Raw genomic sequence first — 23,711 nt, 5'->3', positions numbered from 1 at the left:
CACATTAAATTTGTTTCTAACTTTAGTTAAATTTTTACAAATCCTTTCTAAATAAAAGATTTGAACAGTTGTCACTTTAGAGTGGTGGCAGAATGAATTCTAAAAACCAAGGGTAAATTTTATAGAATTTTTCTAATGTCTCCTACATGCCTCACTTCTTAGCAAATTTGTTACCAAGGTAGGACTCCCAGTGAATGTCCATTATCTGTAGTTGTCAACGTGCTCATAAAATGCCCTCCCAAAAATGAATGTTGATAAATATTTATGAAAAAAAAAATCTTTAGCAGTGCCTATATCCAGTTCATTTTACAAACTGGCGTTCTTCCCATTTGAGACGTTTTTTCCGTGGCTGTACAAACTCGTCATCAGAGTCATCTGTTGAGTTGGGACTATCTCTATCAGCACGGCAATAAGGCTGGGCAGGGAATTTTCTTTCTGGAAAAAGGTTCTTCAGGAGTTCCTCAAAATAAGCTTCCAGTTTCATGCCAGCATCAGCCACTTCTGAATCAGGCTGTTGGGAAAATTCAACATATCATAGGTTTTATATTTGCAGTCCCATAAAAAGGGGGTAAGTCAAATGCCAAAATAAATCAACTTGAACACACAAACACTACTAATAATTTTAGTTGAATAAAATTCATCTTACTCAAACTAAAATTCAAGGACTCAATCAAAACTTTAACAAATCAAAATATGATGTGACTGTGATACAGTTGACAGTAGCATTTGTAGTATAAAACTAGTATGCAACAATATGTTAGCACCTTAGCGCTTTGGTATTTCCCATCACTTCTTGGCTAAGAGAGAGTTTGTTCACATAGTGACTTACAGCAGCAGAAGAGAGATCTAACAACCTTATCTCAGAGTACAATATTACTTCTGCTGAGTAGTCATCATTTCTCTCCCCCATGCAAATATTCTGTTCTGTTTAATGTGTAAGGAAATTTATATGATTCAACTGTCACCTAATATCATATCTCAACTCCAATGCAGGCCAGACACTGCTAAAGAAAGGGACCTATAATTATATTCTGCATATAAATTACCAGCTGTGTGACTCTGCAAACTATTATAGCATCCACAGTTAGACTCTGGAAACAATGGTACCTTCCTCTTAACACACACACACACACATTGATAGACTACAGTCTTTACTGACCTCATTAAATTCAGCACAGTTTTGAAAGATCAGTCTGAAATCAGCTACAACATCTTCTAGTTTTGTGTACAATGGATGATGTAGTTGCAATCTATTTTTGATGGTTGACAAGTCCATTGGCTTCTTAATTATTTTGTAGTAGTCAGGCACCTAGAAAGAAATAGATGAATCTTCTCAGTAATACATTAGCATACTTCTTGTGGCATTATTTGGGAAAGTGAAATCTACTGAGCAGATCTTAAGAAAATGACTCCTGCTATGAACGGAGAGAGCAATCTTCCTATCTTATTGAAAATAATTGGAAGGAATATATATACTTTAAACAGAAGTTATTGCAATGTCTCTAAAAGGCATATTATTCATCTAACATACACACACATTCTTAGATTCAAATTGCTATTAAAGACAGTGTCATAATGAAAATCTAGACAAGCTAACTGGAAATAAATTTCCACAGAAACTGCATGTAGCAGCACATTGCAGGCTATCTCAGTAAAATCACAGCAAAACACAAACACATCCCCTATACCAGGAGAAATGTCAGAGAGCTGGGTCTCAATCTTTTATTATTTCTATTTTAGGCCCAGCACAGGATGTACAATGCTACGTATTGCTCTAGCACACTCCCTAATACCCGCCTCAGAACAAGGTGGTTTATCTTTGGATCAATTTGCTGTTGCAACTGAGCCAATGACAACATATGGATCATGGCTCCTTTTTACACAGGACAACCTCTTCTAGTTCATATTGCATAGGAACTTCAAAGTAAGTGGAAGATGTCTATGGAGTGTTTCGTTTTTATTCTATAAACTAACTTAAACATTTTGAAACTGCAAAGCCCCCCTAATACTGGGCTGTTACAAATGCTGGAGCTCCACACACACATCTGTGCATGCAAAAGAATTTTGTCTCCTTCTCCTATTCCCCTCAAGCTCCTGGCATGCCCTCAAAATCAGATGTGGAGGATTGGGAGAACTTCTGGAGCATAGTTTTGGGGAACTTTTTTGGGAGGAGGGTGAAAGTTATGGTGTATAAATGCAATTACGCTCATGAATAGCATTAGATACAACCCACAGTATTTACAGATGGCATTCATTCATTGTTCTAATTAACTTGTGAAATGGAATTTTTTCTGCAGAAAAATAAAGTCTAGAAAAGGTTCCATCCTACATTTTTGGAAAGGGATGCTCTTTTCTCTTTTATTACACTGCTTATGCAGTTATGTATCTCTAAACACACTGCATAGTAAAACACATAATGGATGGCTCTTGGTAGCATTTACTTCAATGACATGCAGTAACTAATAAAAAGATGCAAGAAGATCAGAAACTGAACGACTGCATTAATAAATGTACTTCAATAAAAATTTCCAGTTAACAACTGTACTCAAATATGAGATTCAAATGGCATGCTGCTTTTACATCAGCATTTCTTCTCTCTCTGTTGAAATTATATACTGCATTGAAGCATGGAGAATATCTTATCTGACCAGTAATGAACGCCAACACAATCCTCACAGAATGTTAGTGGCAAATAAAATGACCATCATACCGTGGGAGGGACTGGATCTTGAAAAGCAAGGCTCATTTCGTGGCAGTAAAGGTACAGTAGTAATCTTTCACACTTCTGCACAACAGAAAAGATAAATGATTTCAGTTATACAGAGTACCACCTTGAAGAGCTAGAACAGCAACACAGTAGAAACTATATTTTTCTGAGGCTACAGAAGACAGTCTGCTGAAATCCAGACATTGTGAGATCCACTCCCACCCTCCTAGTCAACTTTTTCTTCAGTGACAAGTAGGTAGCCATGTCGGTCTGCCATAGTCAAAACAAAATAAAAAAATAAAAAATTCCTTCCAGTAGCACTTTAGAGACCAACTAAGTTTGTTCTTGGTATGAGCTTTCATGTGCATGCAGCTGAATAAGTGTGCATGCACACGAAAGCTCATACCAAGAACAAACTTAGTTGGTCTCTAAGGTGCTACTGGAAGAATTTTTTTTTCTTCAGTGGCCTTTTTTGCCACCAACACATAATTTTCAAGATGTATTGACAAAATGGACTGCAGACACAGTTTGCAGGAACTCAAGAGGAAAAATTGTGGCAGTTTTACTCTTCCCCTGATCCTGGTTGCTGCTGTGTTATCCAGAGTGAATCCATTGTTTGACTTAGCATTGTGTCTGAAAAACAGGATCATGGTTTGTCTTCCACAGAGAAACCACAACTGGAAAGCCAAGAACAAACCTTGGTTACAGCTCATGATTTGTCCCTGGGGGAGGTAAGATATGAGCTTCAGGTTGGTACACTAAGTCAAACCATAGTTTTGCACTGCATAGTACAGCAGGAACAGGACAGGAGGGCTGTGATTTTTCCTCTGAATACATGCAGGCTCATCTGTTCATGCTTAGTCAAGCTATTTGTTCATGCTACTACGTATACCTCAAAGAATAGGAGTTCTGCTAATTAATTAGCGTATTTCCTAAAACTACAAAGAAAATGTGGGCATGGCAACTCAAATACTCCATACCTGACACACATTTACTTGATCTTCAAACCACTTTCCAAGTAAAGGAAACCTGCCTGATGATCAAAAGTCTCTGATTTCAAGTGAGGTTTAAACTCAAGAAAAAGCATTATGGGTCTCATTTGTCCACACCTTCCTGTTTGCAAGAGTGAAGTGTTAATATGTGTTCAGTGAGATACTACAAACTCCTGGTATCGAAAAGGCCATGACCAGAGCAGAACCCAGGTGTAAGATGTATTTAGGACATACTCTCAAGTTCTCACTACTTACTAAGAAATTACAAAGGTATAATAATTTTATTACTACTGTGGCATTTTTCAAGGTGTATTCAAAATGCACAATGCATTTCAATGACTATACTCTCACCCTCTGATCCATAGGTGCCAATCCCATATTGCCTTCTAGTTTTCTTTTTTCTTCATTCACATGACTTGGGCCATCACAATCATATTCCATTTCTGGCTTGAACAAATCACGGCAGAATGTACAAATCCATTCTCCGCTAAACAAAGAGAAGACAGGCATCAATCCATGTTCTGAATGTTTCTAAGCAAACTTATCTGCTATCTATAATGAGTTTTAGAAAATACTGAGGCTGAGACGAAGTCAACTGATAAAAGATAGGCCTTGCCTTCTGCAATTTTTGAATTTCTTCATCCAAGCACCATTTGTCATCTCATTATCAGAAAGAAAACCTAAGAGTACATATGAACACTTAAGGGACTTAGAAGGATGTGTGAGGTATGCTCTATTGAAATTATTGTCTTCACTGTGCTTCCTATTTCTCTCCTCTCAGTTAGACTTCTCAGAATTATTTATAAGCATGCAGGCCACTGCTATGCAACATTCTCTTGAATCTATTGTTCTCCCTTCTCACCAAAAGCAAACAGTGCTACATTGGTTGGGGACAGGAACTTGCTGGGCGGCCTCTCTGAAGATTGAAGGAATGTGGCTTGCCATTCCCCATTGGCTTCAACAAAGTGGCCCTTGCTAAAACTGTCTTCTCATCAGTTCCTTAGAAAAAGCGTGGATGAAATGTTAGCGGCTAGTAAGTACCAAAACTGCTGCCATTGTCGAAGGAAGCAATACAAATCACAGGCATATTCTGATTTAAAAACAGGGAAGTACAGTGGTACCTCGACTTACGAATTTAATCCGTTCCAAAATCACATTTGTAGGTCAAAAAATTCACAAGTCGGGAAAAAAACGATTTCCCCATAGGAATGCATTGGAAACGAAAAATTCGGAAAAATTCGTAAGTCGAGTAAACCGCATCTAAAATTCGTAAGTCGAGTAAACCGCATCTAAAACCGCCAATGGATGTCCTTCGGATGTCGAAAAATTCATAGTCGTGCGGGCAATTTTTTCATTCGTAAGTTGAAAAATTTGTATGTCAAGTAATTCGTAAGTCGAGGTACCACTGTAAATGGGGAAGGTTAAGCACTGCCCTTAATATTGTATTCTTGATTAACAGCAAAACAGAAGAGACCCCTACAATTAGCACCATTGGACAGCAGATCACAACCACTAGAGAAAACACGAATTTCTCTCCAAAAGCATTTTCTCAGTGTGCAAAATCTCTCTCTCAGCCTTTCTTATTTGGATACATTATACTCTATAACTGGGTGACTAACTTATTTTGATCTGAGTTTGCATGGCACAGGTGGTAACAAATGTATGTATGCACAGAAAAGCAGACACATGTACATGCATATATGTAGAGAACTTTCCTTCTACAACAGTGCTCCTGAAAAACATAATTTTGCCTCTATTTACCATAGAAAAACACATCTTTCTCCTTTGAAGGATCTTAATAGCTTAGAAAACAGGAAGGACTGCTCCTTCCTGCTTCTTAACTAGGTAAAATCATCTTGCAATGGTATTATATTGGAAGAAGATGCACATTTCAACTGCAAATTCTGTGTGTTTGCATATGCAATTGTAGGAGAGGCTATTTGGGCCCAGAAGTGGCTCTGAGATCTTTGGATGAAGGGTGGTATACAAATTTAATAGATTAGATAGATAGATAGATCTCATGTTTGCATTTTCAAAATAATGTTTCTATTAAAATAGCTGAAGTTGTATAACATACAACAAAAAATATTTCAAACATGACAAACAATAACAAAGAACAAGTGCAGTACTAGAACATCAACAGCACTCCTCAGACTAAATAAATACGAACAAGAATACAATGGAGCACTTTTTAGAAATCGCAATCCAAAACTGTGGCACAACTGTAATGGGTATGCCGTTTCACACATCCACAATTTGAACTACTGATGGCTCCTGTTTAGCTTTAAAACTAGAAAATGACTGTATATAGAAAAAAGAATGAAGGTCTGAGCTAATGTTTTATAGTCTGGCTGATTTTACCTTGGAAAATTCCTGAGTGTGGGAACATGACAAGAAAGGTGGAACACTTTAGGACATTTATCGCAACACAAAAGCTCTCCTCCGTTCTGACACACTGCACACCAGTCCTCATTGGGGTCATCATCTTTCCTGCTTTCTCCAACATGAGGTGTCCCTATCCATGCTGCCTTGCCATTGGATGGTTGGTCACCTGTACTGTCTGGTGCTTCTGTTCTCAAGACGGTTGCTTCAGATGAGCGATTGCGATTGTTATTCAACAACATTGAGGTAAGTAAATTTCCTGAAAACCTAGTCTGTAGGGAAGAAGAAAAAAGTATGCAGCCTGAAAAGAATGTAAAATTGTTATATACATGTGTGTATAAAAATGCACACAGTCATGCCTCTTCTGCAGTAAGGGTCTAGCTAATTGTGTCAACTACTATAACTGGATAAATTTATGGCTTTAGAAGAGCTTCCAGCATTTTAAAAAACCCTGAACATTTAGTTCTTGAGTGCGAAAGAGTAGACAGCATGAGTGCTCTATGATTTCCCAGATCAGCATGAAGAATGTAAGTAACCCTCACTAGAAGTTTTCCTTTGTATTCTAGCATAATATAAATCCTGTGTAGAACAGTAACAACTCAGCCAACTTAATAATTACCCTCCCAAATTTAAAGACTATTTTTATAACTTTGATTACGTTTTGCTTCCGGGATTCTTCATCTGTTTCTTGCTTCACTATTACAACAGGGAAATCATAGTGTTCACTTGGCACACCAGACTCTTGTTTTATTCTGATAGGCTCCAACATGACCACAGGGACTCGCTGGGTTGAATCTGCACCTGATGGTCTGCTAGAAGAGCCAGAGCTGTAAAAGGAGGAAGTAGTGGGGAAGAGGATAAAAGATCAAGCAAGACTAAAACAAGACTATTGTGACATGTTCTAGATAATTTGAAGAGGGTACGTCATCGTTGTGTGAACCAGCTCGTGGTATTTTTTTCCACATTTGATCATTCAAAGTTTGTGTTTCGACCATGACAACACAAAAAATCAAGTGCTTCAAGTGGGTAGTTACCACATTAAAAAAAACAAAAACATTCCTCTCCATCAAGTTCAGCTACAAAAAGAGGTGGAACTAACATTCATCTGCAAGATGCAAGAAACAAATATGATAACCAGCACCCATCTTCATTTTCTTAGATTTCTGTATTGCCAGATAAAAGCATCTTAATTAGATAATTCATAGTGACAGTTTTTTTCAGGACCTATTATTTTTTCTTACCTGCCTCGACTTCCAACACTAGAGGCACTGGGTGAACGAATTGGAGGATGGACAACCGCACCTGAATTAAAAAAAAAATCTTGTCAAAAAACTTATTTTATATAGAATTAAAATCTTCCGTTAAGTTGATCACATGATCTTAAGATGTAGTTAAGCATTATTTTGATTTCCACTCCACTGCCCCAATACTGCAGAAGAAATCAAGGGAAATAATCAAGGGAAATAAATTATGAACAGCAAAAATATGTGCCCGGAGGGGCCCCCCCCCTGTGCTACAGATAAGAAGGTGTGTGGGGACATCCCTGAATGGGGATGAGAAATATTTTATCTCAAGGCCACATTCATGCCTTGAGGGATGAAAGAGCAAGCATGGTTCATTGCATCTCCACCTTAGTTAATTAGAACTAGGATCTTTCCTATCAAGCATGTACTTCTTGCAAGAAATGTAGCTTTCATATTTTCCTCAATTCAAGGAGTCTACGTGTGATTACATCCAGGCTGAAATGTACTCTTTCAACAGGGATCCAGTGTTCTGCTCAGCTTCTAAGAGTGTGTTAACTCTAAACACCAATAGTTATCAGAGTGTGAATGACTCTTGTCAGGCTCTCTTAATCTAGGAAAGACTAACTGGTGAGCCAGCCATAGTGACTGAAGCTACCTGGGCCTTCAGTGATAGCACTGGATCAAGGGCACTGCCAGCCCTCATACCTGCTCCTTTAGGGGAAATACAAATCTATCCACAGCTGGTGATTAATCAATTTGGGAGCAAGAGAATAACCCACCAACAGTATCCATTTTATCAGACTATTAGGAGTTTATTAATAAATAATAGCCATACCTGAAAGGCCTGGAGATGGCACTGACGAATTTGGGGACTGGACAGTTTTGCGTGAAGGAGGTTTGGGTTGGCTCTGCTCAACAATTCCCTCTCTCCTCCCAATGCTTTCCAGTGAAATGCTTCCTGCACAGTCAATCTTAAAATAATTAAGAGATAGTTAGGTGAGAGAGGAAGAAGAGTTTGGATTTGATATCCCGCTTTATCACTACCCGTAGGAGTCTCAAAGCGGCTAACATTCTCCTTTCCCTTCCTCCCTGACAACAAACATTCTGTGAGGTGAGTGGGGCTGAGAGACTTCAGAGAAGTGTGACTAGCCCAAGGTCACCCAGCAGCTGCATGTGGAGGAGCGGAGACGTGAACCTGGTTCACCAGATTACGAGTCTACTGCTCTTAACCACTACACCACACTGGCTCAATGCCATCACTTTTCATTACTCATTTGAAGACTGCAACAAGTGAAACAAACAAATGCAACATACATATAATCCAACTATAATTCCCGCCAAGAGTAAAGTAGGTGGCCCTCTGATGACCAGCAAGGGTGTTTGCATACCTGGGGAAAACTAGGAATGTGGAAAAGTATTGGTTTAATTTTTTTAAGGGAAAAAATCTTCAAAACATGAGAAGACACAAAGGGCAGTGTAGGTGCAAATCTTGCCTTTGTTGGATGGTCATTGGGAGCAGTGGGTTGGGGGGAATTAGGCTCAAAGGATGCTTGCCCCCACCTTTGCTTTAAGCTGGGGGAAAGAAACCCTATTTTGCTGTTGAGAGATGCATTTCCTTGGGGAAATCTGCTGCAAGAAAATCGACCAGGGACCACAAGTTCCCCAACAATACTTTAACCTGTTAAGAACTCTGTCTTCTTTGCAACTCAAAATGTCTTTTCTGGGTAGTTCATTAGGATTGGAGGAAAGACACATCCTCAGTACTAATTAATTCCTCCTCCAAGTGTTTTAAACTGCTAAAAAGAGCTTCATGGCCTGTTTCCTCTCATATTTCTCCCAAACACATGGGACAGGAGGTTTAAATTTCAATTTACAGATTTAATCCTCAAACCATCTTCATCAGGACCTGCAAAAATATATATATATATATATATATATATATATATATATATATATATATATATAGGCTTCTTCTTAACTAGGCTACATACAGTGCTCAACACTGAATACAGCTGTTTGATTTCACAACCACTGCCAGACCTTTACAAGTGCTAAGCCTACAAATCATCCAGGCAAGCTGGCTAGCCCCATAGCTCTATTGGGAGTGAAAGTGTATGGACAACCCATGGATAACTTGGCAGAGGGGTCTATGTTCTGCTAAGGGAATAACTCTAGAAAAGAACAAATTTTATATTTTATGGAGTTAGGAAAGACAATCATGTCAGGGCTTTTCTTTAATATATCTATCAGATGAAGAAGTAACTACAAAGTGGCTTAATGTCAGAATTTCCCACAGAATTCTTTTGTGTTTGTACACATGACAAGGTCTAGACTATAACCACATAAAATATAGGCTCTTAGCACCAAAAGAAAATAAGGGCCAAGAGGCAAAATCATACTAACATAGGCCCCAGTTACTTCTATATAAACTGGTGGAATATGACATACTAGAAAAATGACATACTATTGATTTGTGAACTAGACTGTTTTCTGTGTAAGCTGTCCCATTCCCCATCTGCCAACTCAACAGACTTTTCACAAAAGTAATAAAGCTTTCAATAAGTCAAGATACAAAACATAGTGCAATATCCATCTTACATCAGGAAGAGAAGGCAGTGTATAGGAGCCACCCATTGTTGAGGACAGATCAATCATAGGTGGAACAGGTGTTTTCCCATCATATCCAGCAGCACTATTTATGGTAGGACTGGAGGGAGTGGATGTTGTACTGCTGGCATTTGAGGGAGCAGTAGAAGCATGTCCACTGTTGATTTGCCACTACAAAGAACAACAACTGTATTAAGGAAATAATAGTATATCATATACACCAATAATAAAACTGCAGTGCACTGGGTTAATCTGCCTTTATATCACTTTGCTGTACTATTTGTAGCACCTTGGTGGTGAGAGGTGATTTTGCAAAATTAGGTGTTAATAGAAAAAAATGTTCCAAGCTGTTTTCAGTTGAATGAAATTGTTGGTTGCTGAGTTACAGTGAACTGTGGTTTACACTCACGCACCAACATCTCTCCAACTATGTTAACCTTTGAAAAGGAGAGCAGATACATATATCTTGTTGACAGACTAAAGTTGTAGAGCTGTACTTAGCACAAAGTTACAGTAGTGGCCAATAGTCCCAAGACAGTGGGTGCTACCATTCAATTGCAAGTTGGGAGACAACATGTCATTGCAATGTGTACTCTCTACGGTTTTTACTTTTACATGAAAAGTTAAATAGCATTATTAAAGGTGTGTCTCCTTTCCAATAACACCTCTTCTTTTTGAGGAATACACAGAGGAACTATACCAGAAAGATATAGAGGTCTCATACACCCCAGGTAGTGTGGTTGCTGACCTTGAGCCAGACATCCTGGAGAGTGAAGTCAAATGGGCCTTAGAAAGCCTTGCTAACAACAAGGCCAGTGGAAGTGATGATATTCCAGCTGAACTATTTAAAATCCTAAAAGATGATGCTGTTAAGGTGCTACACTCAATATGCCAACAAGTTTGGAAAACTCAGCAGTGGCCAGAGGATTGGAGAAGATCAGTTTACATCCCAATCCCAAAGAAGGGCAGTGCCAAAGAATGCTCTAACTACCGCACAATTGCACTCATTTCACACGCTAGCAAGGTTATGCTTAAAATTCTACAAGGCAGGCTTAAGCAGTACGTGGACCGAGAACTCCCAGAAGTGCAAGCTGGATTTCGAAGGGGCAGAGGAACCAGAGACCAAATTGCAAACATGCGCTGGATTATGGAGAAAGCTAGAGAGTTCCAGAAAAACATCTACTTCTGCTTCATTGACTACGCAAAAGCATTTGACTGTGTCGACCACAGCAAACTATGGAAAGCTCTTAAAGAAATGGGAGTGCCTGATCACCTCATCCGTCTCCTGAGAAATCTGTATGTGGGACAAGAAGCTACAGTTAGAACTGGATATGGAATAACTGATTGGTTCAAAATTGGGAAAGGAGTACGACAAGGCTGTATATTGTCTCCCTGCTTATTTAACTTATATGCAGAATTCATCATGCGAAAGGCTGGGCTGGATGAATCCAAAACCGGAATTAAGATTGCCGGAAAAAATATCAACAACCTCAGATATGCTGATGATACAACCTTGATGGCAGAAAGTGAGGAGGAATTGAAGAACCTTTTAATGAGGGTGAAAGAGGAAAGCGCAAAATATGGTCTGAAGCTCAACATCAAAAAAACTAAGATCATGGCCACTGGTCCCATCACCTCCTGGCAAATAGAAGGGGAAGAAATGGAGGCAGTGAGAGATTTCACTTTCTTGGGTTCCATGATCACTGCAGATGGTGACAGCAGTCACGAAATTAGAAGACGCCTGCTTCTTGGGAGAAAAGCAATGACAAACCTAGACAGCATCTTAAAAAGCAAAGACATCACCTTGCCAACAAAGGTCCGTATAGTTAAAGCTATGGTTTTCCCAGTAGTAATGTACGGAAGTGAGAGCTGGACCATCAAGAAGGCTGATCGCCGAAGAATTGATGCTTTTGAATTATGGTGCTGGAGGAGACTCTTGAGAGTCCCATGGACTGCAAGAAGATCAAACCTATCCATTCTCAGGGAAATCGGCCCTGAGTGCTCACTAGAAAGACAGATCCTGAAGTTGAGGCTCCAGTACTTTGGCCACCTCATGAGAAGAGAAGACTCCCTGGAAAAGACCCTGATGTTGGGAAAGATGGAGGGCACAAGGAGAAGGGGACGACAAAGGATGAGATGGTTGGACAGTATTCTCGAAGCGACTGGCATGAGTTTGGCCAGACTGCGGGAGGCAGTGGAGGATAGGCGTGCCTGGCGTGCTCTGGTCCATGGGGTCACGAAGAGTCGGACACGACTGAACGACTGAACAACAACAACAATCTCTCCCTGCTCTGCAGTTAAAACAGATACATTAGACACAGTTGGAAGTATTTTTCACTCAGAGAGATTGTTATGGACAGCAAAGTAGCTCTTATTTACTGACTTCTAAAACCTGCATATTGCACAGAGCCATGGCTTCAAGAGGAGTGCCAGTCATATCAATCGTAAAAACTCCCAGAGTCATTTGGAAGCCAATTGGTTCCACCAGCCTCCAAAGGCAAGCCATTCTAATAGGTCCCCAAGCTTTGTGGGGGGGAGAAGCTGCTAAATGTCTAAATCTCAGCAGGAAATGATTTGACCATGACAAGGAAATGGCATTAATATTATCTACCTTCCTGCCTCCCTCCCTTCGAGCCGAAGAATGTAACCAAATGAGGGTTTACTGCTACAGAACTGGTTTCAATGTAGCTAAAATTGACACATGAGACTGGCAAACTCTTTTTTCGGGCAGTTAATTAGAGGAAAATATCTCCATTTAAAGTTGCGGTGTTTGCGCTTCAGCACAGAAAAATGGCGTTGAACAAAGAGGAGAGCAGAAATACAACACCCACTTCCCCCTCCTCTGCCAGTATGCTGGGTTTTGTCCTTGAACTGGTATTGAACTCTGGACTAACAGATGAACAGAGACTCATTGCCTTGAAGGTGGAACTTGTTTATAGGAAAGTCAAAGTCTTGTGTGGGGATCTGAAAGGGAACCAATTGCCCACAGAGGAGGCTTTTAAAATTTTTGACACTTATGAAGAATGTCTTGCTAATGAGCTGAGAGAGTGGATGGAAAGATGGAGAGAACTGAGTGAGCAACTTCGGAGAAGAAATTCGCTTTTTGGGGGTGGCAGCCCCAAGGCGACGTTAAGATTTGTTATATCCAGTCCCCGGGGTGTGAGCTCGGGGGCCAGGGACAGAGAATTAAGGTATTTACAAGAAGAAAAGGAACGTTACAAAGAACCGAAGAAGCAGGGAGATGATGAGATGGACACCTCTGAACTCGTGGCAAGAAGAGACATGGACTGTGCCTGGATCTGTGGACGTTGGGAGAGAGAAGTTACACGGATGTTCAGTGCCGATGCCACCAGGAGAAGAATAATGGACAGAGGGGGTGTGGGGTGAAGTCTTAAACAAAATTTAAAGTAGTCTACCACGGCAAATCGAAAGTGGAGGGTGAATACTGTCAACAATACTCTGTTATATTTTTGTTTGTATATGAAAGGAGATATTTCAAGTTTTTATGTTATTAGCAGTAATCTTAAGGATAGAAGAATTAGATTTGATGCGAGGAGCAAGATTAAGACTTAGATTAAGTTAAGAAATTGATAAGATTGAATTAAGAAGAACTAGGATGAGGTATTATTATGGTGATGTATTTACTAGTAAGGTGTTGAAAAGATAATTTGATGTAAATATATAATTGAACTAATTTTTTTTTTTTTTTTTCTCAGAAGAAATGGTTATAAAATAGATTAAGGATATAAAATCGAAGGTGAAAAGGCAGGGGAAGTCAATGGTCAAGATATGGAAAAAGAAATTTTTCTTTTTAGAAAGATACTACAAGAATCTTGACACTGTTTGTATTTGTCATATTTGTTTTGTATTTGTGGGTGTGGGTGAGGGTATATGTTGTTTGGAAAAATGCCAATAAATTCTTATAAAAAAAAAAAATAATATTATCTACCTTATTCAAAGTGTTGGTGCTGACCTTTAAAGCCCTAAACGGCTTCGGCCCAGTATACATGAAGGAGTGTCTCCACTCCCATCGTTCTGCCCGGACACTGAGGTCCAGCACCAAGGGCCTTCTGATGGTTCCCTCACTGCGAGAAGCAAAGCTACAGGGAACCAGGCAGAGGACCTACTCGGTAGTGGCACCCGCCCTGTGGAACACCCTCCCATCAGATGTCAAAGAGATAAACAACTACCTGACATTTAGAAAACATCTGAAGGCAGCCCTGTTTAGGGAAGTTTTTATTGTGTGACATTTTAATGTATTTTAATCTTTGTTGGAAGCCGCTCAGAGTGGCTGGGGAAACCCAGCCGGATGGGTGGGGTACAAATCATCATCATCATCATCATCACCACCACCCTCTTCCTGCCCAGTTGAGACAGATTCAGTCTGTGGTCAGCCACAAGTGTTGGTCTGATAACATGTTGGGACAGCCACACAGTTGTCATGGAGGATACAAAGTTCCAAGCCACCTCAGAATGAGTGGCCTCAGCATGTTCCCCAACACCAACAGCCTAGCGTGTGGGTGTGTTTCTTCAACCTCCTAGCTCAGGCAGAGAGACTGTGGAGCAGGGAGTAAGGCAGGCAGTAATCCAGCAGTATCCCTAATAGGTCCTGATTGCCCAAAGAAAGACAGAAACACTCTAGATCACAATACAAGGTTTCTTAAAGAGCGGTCACAACACTGTCTCCTGCTTTAAGGCAGTTCATACAATTCGCTCTTTCAAAGTTGCATTTATCACCTTCTGGACTGATCCTGTCAATCCCCTTTGGCTAAACATAATTACCCAAGAAAGGGGAGGGTGAAAACCTTGTCTACATCATGGTCCCTTCCAACTCTACAATTCTATGATTTTATGAGGCTGCAACAAATGAAAATCATTCCAAGTAACTAGACTAAAAGGTGCTTCAGATGCCTTCATGGGAACTTCTTCAACAGTGGTGTCAAGATCAGAGTGGATATGACCAATTTTGACTGCAAAATACTTAGAAAACCTGTTACAGCAGGACTCCATGTGGTCAATATTTCCTTTCTAGGGTTCTGTCATAACCTCTTCGTTGTTCCTTTTAAGTTACTGTACTCCAGTTAAGTCTTTTGGAGGCAGGGTGTTCAACAATAAAAACAGTTTACCTGTTTAATAGCTTGCTGTGCCAAAAATGCCATCTGTAGTGGATTGGGCCGTACAGCTGACTGTGGTATATTCTGATTTTGAGGAAACCTCATTGGCTGAGCTGGAGGAACAGAGCCATTGGGTTTGAGGCTGTGATTCTGAAAGTTAACCAAACGTGGAGGTGGCTGCTGGAAAGATAAAACAATGTTCTTAGTTGTCTAAGTTGGCTGCTGGGAAGATAAAACAATGTTCTTAGTTTTCTGTAAGTTAAAGAGAAATCCACTCTCAGATTTTCACAAAAATGAGCAGTAACAGTTTAGAGTACTGTGGGATTCACCCTCAACATAAAGCTATGTAGCCTGATAACTAACAGTTTCACAATCTGCTTGAACAACAGGAAAAGCTACACAGCAATATGACAAGAGATCTCCTTAAGATGTCTGTAAGCATAGAGGAAATCTACAGAGGGGACTGAACTCTTGGACAGATAAAACATACACTGGTGATCATACAATATGGTGTTACTATAATTCTGTGAAATGCATAAAGTTCATATTAACTGTCTTTAGAGGTTGCCCTGCTGACTTCAGTTTTCCTTTTGAACAAAATACAAATGGCTAAGGGTCTTCTACTCTGGACTTGCCCTAATTTACCTGAGGAGGTGGTGGTGGTGGTGGTGGAGTCTGGTACATGGGCCCTGCAATTCTAGGATTTGGGAGCCCCACAGGACCTGCCCTCCGTTGAGCCTGCTGCCTCTGAGCGAGGACCTGCTGCTGCATGTGCTGAAGTCGCAGTTGAGCTAAACTGATCTGTGTTGGGAACTTGGATAGTTGATTTGAAGGTAAGCCACTTTGTGGCTGTATGTTTGGTTCCATCACAGGGCTTTTAGGCATGTGTGGTGGGGTCTCATTATCTTCAATTACCAGAGAACCTGGATAAAAATAATTATATTTACAAGTTAAGGATTTACTGTCTACCATTAGGCAATGCCCTCTGCCACATTAACCTTTCTGGCATGTGTCATTGCCAAATATCTAAACTAAAAACCCATCTGTTAACTCTGGAGCTAAGCTCTTCACATACACTTTTATTTAGCTGCCTAGACCAACACAAATGTAGTCAGATAATGGTTAGATATATACGAGCTGTTAAGTATGTACTTATCAGTTATCCTCTTAACCTAGCAATGCAGGGGATTGGACTACATGACCCTCAGGGTCCCTTCCAACTCAACAATTGTACAATTCATTCCAAGACACTGATGGCCACTTCATCATGGCAAATTTCCTACAGGATGTCACTACCATGTAGGGATTAATGGATCAGCCTAAATTCAGTTTGTGTCCTTTTCTTATTTGATCACAATAAAGTCTGCTCCTTCCCACTTTAGCATTTAATGTGTAGATCTTTTTCTTTCAAAAAAACAGCATGGATTACATTTAAAAATATTTACAAGGTTACCATAGGGCCAACTTTAAGCATTTTCTCTCTTTACATGTAATAGTTGCCTGGAAGTGCTAGAAACATGCTGTGCAAGTTGAAATAGTTGGCATTAATGCCCCTGAAAGTGGCAGGACATGCTTTGCTGTCCATCCTAAGGACTTTGTATAGAAAAAAGTTAATTGCCCTACTGATCTGTGGCAAGTAATTCCACTTCTGCACATCTTGCCTTGGATGACATTGGTCAATGGATTGGACCTCATAGCTGATACTCAAGATAAATAATGTCCTTCAACCTAATGAAGCTCAATTCAGCTTGTTACACTGGGAATGAAGGCATTCTTTGTATCTTTGTGATGTCCTGAACATTTTCAGGACATAACTCATCATAACTGGCGAGACAAGCTGTGCTCACATATAAATCCTATGGTTTCCTTTTCCTTATCTTAAAACAATGTAACTTTCGCCCTGCCATAAAATAATGAAACTTTAAGCAGCTCCCTGTTGTAAATCCATAAAACCTTGAACTGACAAACCTCTATTGGATGTGTTGCAAAACAACAAATTACTAAATGAGCCCAATTAGCCAGGAATATTGTTTTCACAGAGATAGCAAGTTGCAGTAGAATCTCTAATTGATAACTTTTAGTGTGCTGAGATGCACACCACATATTATTCCATGTCTAAAAGAATCTTGTTCTGAGTTAAAGATATGGAATTTGAATCTGGAATTTATCCTATTCTTTTCACATATATAGCCTAAATACCTTATGGAATTGAAAGTTTTGATATAACTTAGAATAGTTCCCCCACCCCAAACTGTGTCAATTTTACAAAAGTATCAAATTTTTGTGCTTAATGGGGGAATTTAGTATAAACATTCCCTCCTTTGAGATTCTCTTCAGTCCTCTCTCTCTGACTCACAGCTTGCACCTAGGTAATGAAGAAAGGTACCTCAACTATTCAAATGGTCTGATTTCTGTAATGCTTTGTTTCTGAGTTACCTCATTATACTAGGTTTTTACATGTTATTGACTAACCTCATTTTATTTTCTCTAATGCTGAACTGGTCTTATTAAGTAGAAGAAATGTGTTAACTAAATCTGCATATCTGAGGCTCATTCCTGGATTAACCCTGCTCCACCTTAACGTGACATCTGTAAAAGGAGGAACTAGAATGCTGCTTAACCAACAAACTGAAGGTTTACTACACAGAAGTCTTGTCTAGGACTTCCACCCTGAACAGAGCAAAAATTGCCTTAGATCCATGCAAGCACATTCTTTTTCTGTACAAAGTCCTTGGGTGGGACAGAACATAATGCCCCCATTGTTCTTAAGAGCATTTGTGCCCCAATTTTCAATGTGTACAACAGGAAACATACTTTCTAGCCACTCCAGGAAGCTACTACCTATTAAAAACAAAGGCCGAGAGTCTGCCCTTGGACTACGCCACAGAATCTTTTGTGTGTGGATTCTAAAAAGAACCATATTCCAACCTGGGATATGCAGATCAGCTGAGTTTGCTTTGGAATGCACACCCCATCTGATTCCTTGAGCATCCCTACTCCCATCTTTGAAATGTAATGTACTTGATACATACATGTGTCGTGTGACAGCACATTTTTTCAATGTGCTTATGCATGCAGTACAAACCTGCAGCTAATTGGAGATTCCTACTGTCTGGACAGGCAACAAGTCAGATGTGTGTATTTGGAGCATACACAAAGAACACAAAATGTCCTGTCAATAAATGATATCTCTATGTAGAAATTCATCATGAGTGGAGGCTTTCTTGTTCATAATCCCAAAGTGGAGGGAAGAAGTATAAAATAACATAAATAGATATATTCTAAGAATGGTATCAAGTTTGGAGGGGGAATGCGTTCTCTAACCATTCCTAAGACACTGCTTAAAGGGAATCAATGCCAACAGTTATTTCAGAGAGTAAACATGTTTAGTAACATCAACAGTTTCTAACAAAGAGACTAACAAAGATGTACATGGAAATGTACCATACCTAAATTGAAGATATTTTGGGCCCAGAAGCTAGGATCACAGTGAAACACGGTGGTGGTGTTAGACACTGGTAAGGCATCACACCTTGCTCTAAGGAGGTATCTTAATCGATATGTAATCTAGAATAAATCAGGAATAACGTATAAAAAAGTTCAACTTTTTCTGCTTTTATCTGGGGAAAATGTTCCACATAAAGGCGATTTCCCCCATGATACCCCCTAAAATTGATTTTAAAATATCATTGTTTCTCACATTCTCCTAGCAAAGTTTTATTAACAATAATATTATATTTCATAAATTCCCATGACACAAATAGTATTGGTTTTAAAAAAATACTATTATTTAAATTAGAATACACAGCATCACTCCTGGCAATGCAACAGAAATTCTTTCAAAACTGTGCACTAACATGACAGATAAGATACAACTTGCACTAGCTAATAATAAACTGAAATAAATACATAATGTAGTATTGTAATAATAAACAGCTAATAATAAAAATGAAAGACAAAAGTGTCTAATGCAGGAAGCTTTGGCTATAAGTTGATGTAACAACTGAGAGAGGAGATACTTGGACTGAATTTATTTAATTTGGTTTCAGCAGTGGTGCATGATGGAGGTGAAGTGGCAGCTGTGCCGTCCCAGGGATAATGGTGCTACACTTTTTAAAAAATATTGTTGTGGTGGTTTTCTTTTTTTAAAAAAGTAATAATAATCAGTTTCTTGTTTCTTTCTGGATTGAACAACTGCCCTTTATGTGGCTTTGCTGGAACAAAACAACTTCAAAGGGGGACTTCAAAGGGACAATGTGAAACTGCTGACCTGCATCAAAGGTTCAATGCTTTGACTTGTGGATTTAATAGAGACAAAAGTGTTTTTCTCATGTAAAGGTGCTACACTTGCCAAGACAAGGGCAAGAAGGCAGCAAGATCAAGGGAGCTTTGGGTTGCAGGCAGCTACACAGGTGTACACACAGCTTTAGCACTGCCACCACAAAGATGCTGCTGAGACTCCCCCTCTCCCCACTGCTGCTGAGTGGACTGCTTCATTCCTTGCAGTGGTAAACCCATGTTAGCCATCAGGTGCATGCTCACCTGGTCAATCCCAGCTCATTAATACATGCATCTAAAAATATGACTATTAAACTCATGCATTCCATTTTTAATCCTGCTTCCGCCTTTTTTTTTTTAGCACTCTTTCTAGTTTTTAGCATGCTTTCATAGTAGAACTATGAACAACAGTAACAAGTTTATAGATAACTGTTCAGCAGACTCTGTTCTTATGTTCCTTGCTTTCCCATATCCTGCTAAGAGCACACTGTCTTTGTAATCAACTTGCCATGACTATGGCTTTCCTAAACAAAAGTCCAGTAGCTTACTCTATCCTTACTCTTGAAATTTATGCACAGAATGTGGGGCTAGCTTGTGAATCTGGTTAGATACCAAGGTTTGCCTGCTGCAATCACACATGTGGAGACACTTGTTGAGGAAAAAGAAATACGTAGCACGGATAGGATAGATTTTCTAATTCTAAATTAAACTAAGTTGGAAAAAATAAAGGTGGCTGTGCTTGCACCTTTGTGTCTTGGAGAGGTGTAAATTGGAGAGAAGGCAACCTGAAAATATCAGACAAGATCAAAGGATAGGTTCTCACAGCATTGAGATCAAAGGGACAGAGACAGTGAAGGAAACTGAAGCTCTCTTACTCTATTTTAGTCCCATGCAAACTCTTCTCTGCAAGCAAGTTGCACCCCAACTTCCAACACTTACTAGGCGTTTGCTGTACAGTAATGCTGTGCTGCTACCACTGGCGACAGCCCATTTAGAAAAGTCCATGACATGTTCCAGTTGCTTAGAAAGACCTGCCACTTCCTGTTGTTGCTGTACAAGCTTCATTCGGTGTTCTTTAGCTAGACACTGCAAGGGACAAACCCAGACACTCATCAATTCTTTTGCCAATTCAAACAGTTGAAATTTTCAGAGAAGATACAGGAACAGCTGTGTTCATAAAGTGTTAACTGCCACTAACACATTACTCTAGTTGTGCGTGTTTATTATCTCCATCTCTTCAAGTGATCAAACACAAGTAAGCCTTTTCTTTTACATCTTATTACTATTCAAACCCTTTGATTTCTACCGTTAGCTACCCTTTGACTCAAAATGGTATGCTAGAAGAATGATGTGCTAGAAGTGATCATTTGAATGATGAGCGCACTCTGAAAGAGAAGTTCTAAGTGCTAATAAGGTTCTGAAAAATCCAGGGGCTGAGAGAGGGACACAGCCCCCAAGTTCCTAGCTATCTCTCCCAATACAGTATGTAGGCTTTTGGAATCTAGGCAATACTAGATCACACTTGATTAACACACAGTCAGATAATGCCCAACAGAGTGCTTTTATTTAACAGCAGAAAATAGAGAAGTAAACAATCACATCCTTCCACTGCAAAAATGTAAAACTCGCAAACTTAGAAACAAAGCAGAAAAGCAAAGATCTTCATCGATGAAGGACTGTACCTGCCCAGATCATAGCAACAGTGTCTACCTTGGTTGTCCAAGAAATGGTGATAAACAAAGACCAAGTTCTGCTTTTTATACCCTCTTACTACTGTATGACTATTAATTTATATGAGAAGCCTGTTTAAGTTAAATAACATTTCCATCCTCAAAATGAGAATAAAGTGTTTTTTTTCTAAATAGTGTTCAAGGTTCTAAATGCTGTATCCTGTTTTCAGTGACTACTTGAATACAAGCTCATGGAAACTGAAACCCTTTTAACCACACTGTTCTCTCGATCATTCTTTGCACCTGTTTTTAACCACACAATGTACCATACTTTTCCGGGTATAAGACAAGGTTTTTTTTACTTTAAAATAAGGTTAAAAATCTGGGGGCATCTTCTACACAGATAGTGCATATGCCCATTTTCTAAATTTGGGGTCCCCAAAAATAGGGGGCATCTTATACATTGGGGCGTCTTATACACGGAAAAATGTGGTACTTTCATTTGATATCTTTGTACCTCTGTTTCAGTAACCAGACATTTACCTGCCTTACTTATGTCAGGCTTCCTGAATTAGAGTATATAATTTGTTGTTGTTGTTTAGTCGTGTCCGACTCTTCGTGACCCCATGGACCACAGCACGTCAAGCACTCCTGTCTTCCACTGCCTCCCGCAGTTTGGTCAAACTCATGTTAGTAGCTTCAAGTGTTTAATACAGAGGTCTAATACTGAAAACAACCCTAAAGAAGCCCTTATGGCCATTTTATACATGTTTCTTTATGTTTGCATAATCCTATTGCTAATACATGTATATAAATTGAAGCATGTTGCTGCAAAATAGATAAATCTAAAGTTAACACAGCCCAAGATAATCTCTGCTGATAATGGAATACAATGAGCCTCTTCAAATGCTGTTTTGATCCTTTGATTAATACCTGGGAAATGATTAGTAGTGGGCCTTGAAAATGAGTATCCCTCCATGGGGAAAGAAAGTAATTATGCATTTTGTTTGGTATTACATCTTGTTCAAACAGAAGAGAAGGTATCCTGCTTCTCTCATTGCATTTTACCTGCAGTGATGTGGGCAGCCGAGGGAAGAAGTTAGCCCAAAGTGTAGTTACAATGGCCCAGCATTCCAATGCCAGACATCAAATATACAAATAGCAAATATGTTATTTGAACCTCATGCAGCCAAAATGAACCCAGATACACAAAGGACACAAGGGGAGAAAACCCCTAAATAGTCAGAAGCATCCAACATGCTAAATGGACACAAAATGCAGGTGATAGGGGCAGAGATGGAAATGGAGTAACTAGGTAAAGATAATGACCAACCTTACCCATATGACATGCTCTATGTACATAAAGAGTACTTCAGAGGCCCTGCTCACAGGCTCGTTGCTAAGGTCAATTAGGTTGGTAAGAACGAGAGGGCTTTTTGGTGGTGACCACTCCGCCCAAAGCTTTATGCATTTCTCTCCATAACTGTGTATGGATTTTTCTGTTCAAGTCTTTAAAATTGGATTTATTTGTTCTGTTTTAACTGCTGTTGGTTTTGAAATTGCTGAGCTGTGTGAAGATGTGTTATGCTAACTTACTGAAATGTCTCTGTTATGCTTTAAAGTTGCTGTTTTTCCTACTTTATATAAATATGTGTTTGGTGATTTCTGATGTATTTTATAATGTGGGAAGGCTAAAGGCCTATACACTCTATACATATTTTTGTAAAAAAACAAATAAGCAGGAGTACTCCACACTGCAACAATTTGTTTTCAATGTAAATATAAATTATCCAAAGTAATCACATGCCTAGTGTGAAAGGGATACTCAATACTGTATGTGATTGTGTTCTCATGGTTAGTATTCAAAGACATACAATGGAGTTTTAATAAATTACAGGTTTGCCTATCAATATGAAATCCCTCCTATGCAGAAGAAGAAAAATTTGAAACCTTTCAAGTTGTTCTGAAAAGAATTTAATAAAGTATAACAAATGCATTTAATAAAGCATGACAAATACATTCAGATCTATTTAGCAGTACATATTACTGCAAAATGATTTTTAAAAAGTGCAGTATGTCAGAGTGGAGTCATAATGCTGCCCCTCAGTAAAGAATAATTTACCTCAAGCTGATGGAGTAGAGCTTTCCCCTTTTTGTTTATTTCTACCATCAATGTGAAAATAGCAACTTTAATGTCCTGTTCCACCAGCTTTTGATTCCGATTCACTTCATGAATCCTAAAGGTGGAAAACAGAAATGCTTTTTAATATGCTCAACATGGGAAATGTGCAAAATAACTTATTCTAAAATTTTTGGACACTAGTAAACTTGGTCCTAACTAAGCCCTAGGAAATACGGTAAATGAAATGAAATAGCCACAAACTCAAGACCCACTTACCAGTATTTCAACTGGATTTTTGTTGTGATTAGCATTTGCTTGATTATGTCCAATCAACTTCATGAGCTTTTGGGAAAACCTTTGAATTGTCCCTTCTTACTATAACAATTATATGATTCTATGAATTTTGAATGTTTGAACTTTAATTGTAAATTGGAAGAAAAATAAACATTAAGACCCTCAGCCTTATGGATAAAAGTGAAATACCAAAAAAAATGTTTCTTTCACATCTTGTGTTACCAGCAGTGATGTGTAGTGGACAATTTTCAATGAAATTTTCCAGTGCTTTATTTTTCTGCAGAAAATGTTCTGTTTCATA

At 39.1% G+C, this 23,711-nt stretch overlaps 1 protein-coding gene across 2 annotated transcripts in view; it reads right to left on the bottom strand.

The window, feature by feature from the left end:
- Positions 1-245: 245 nt before the first annotated feature.
- Positions 246-23,711, bottom strand: part of TRIM24 (tripartite motif containing 24) — a 45,658-nt gene continuing 22,192 nt past the window's right edge. The window contains exons 6-19 of one of the 2 annotated variants that reach the window (XM_033163124.1): positions 23,117-23,231; positions 20,264-20,410; positions 18,496-18,613; positions 15,692-15,969; positions 15,059-15,226; positions 9,924-10,103; positions 8,161-8,296; positions 7,323-7,383; positions 6,740-6,908; positions 6,061-6,353; positions 4,051-4,186; positions 2,711-2,785; positions 1,160-1,309; positions 246-511 (exon numbers count right to left, since the gene is read on the bottom strand). In XM_033163124.1, the coding sequence (XP_033019015.1) occupies positions 302-511; positions 1,160-1,309; positions 2,711-2,785; positions 4,051-4,186; positions 6,061-6,353; positions 6,740-6,908; positions 7,323-7,383; positions 8,161-8,296; positions 9,924-10,103; positions 15,059-15,226; positions 15,692-15,969; positions 18,496-18,613; positions 20,264-20,410; positions 23,117-23,231 (2,236 nt within the window). In that variant the 3' untranslated portion in view covers positions 246-301. The remainder of the gene's footprint in view (positions 512-1,159; positions 1,310-2,710; positions 2,786-4,050; positions 4,187-6,060; positions 6,354-6,739; positions 6,909-7,322; positions 7,384-8,160; positions 8,297-9,923; positions 10,104-15,058; positions 15,227-15,691; positions 15,970-18,495; positions 18,614-20,263; positions 20,411-23,116; positions 23,232-23,711) is intronic. The other variant, XM_033163125.1, reaches the window with a different exon arrangement.

Source organism: Lacerta agilis, chromosome 10 (genome assembly GCF_009819535.1).
Source record: "Lacerta agilis isolate rLacAgi1 chromosome 10, rLacAgi1.pri, whole genome shotgun sequence".
NCBI lineage: Eukaryota > Metazoa > Chordata > Lepidosauria > Squamata > Lacertidae > Lacerta > Lacerta agilis.
This window is presented reverse-complemented; position numbering and strand designations above follow the sequence as displayed.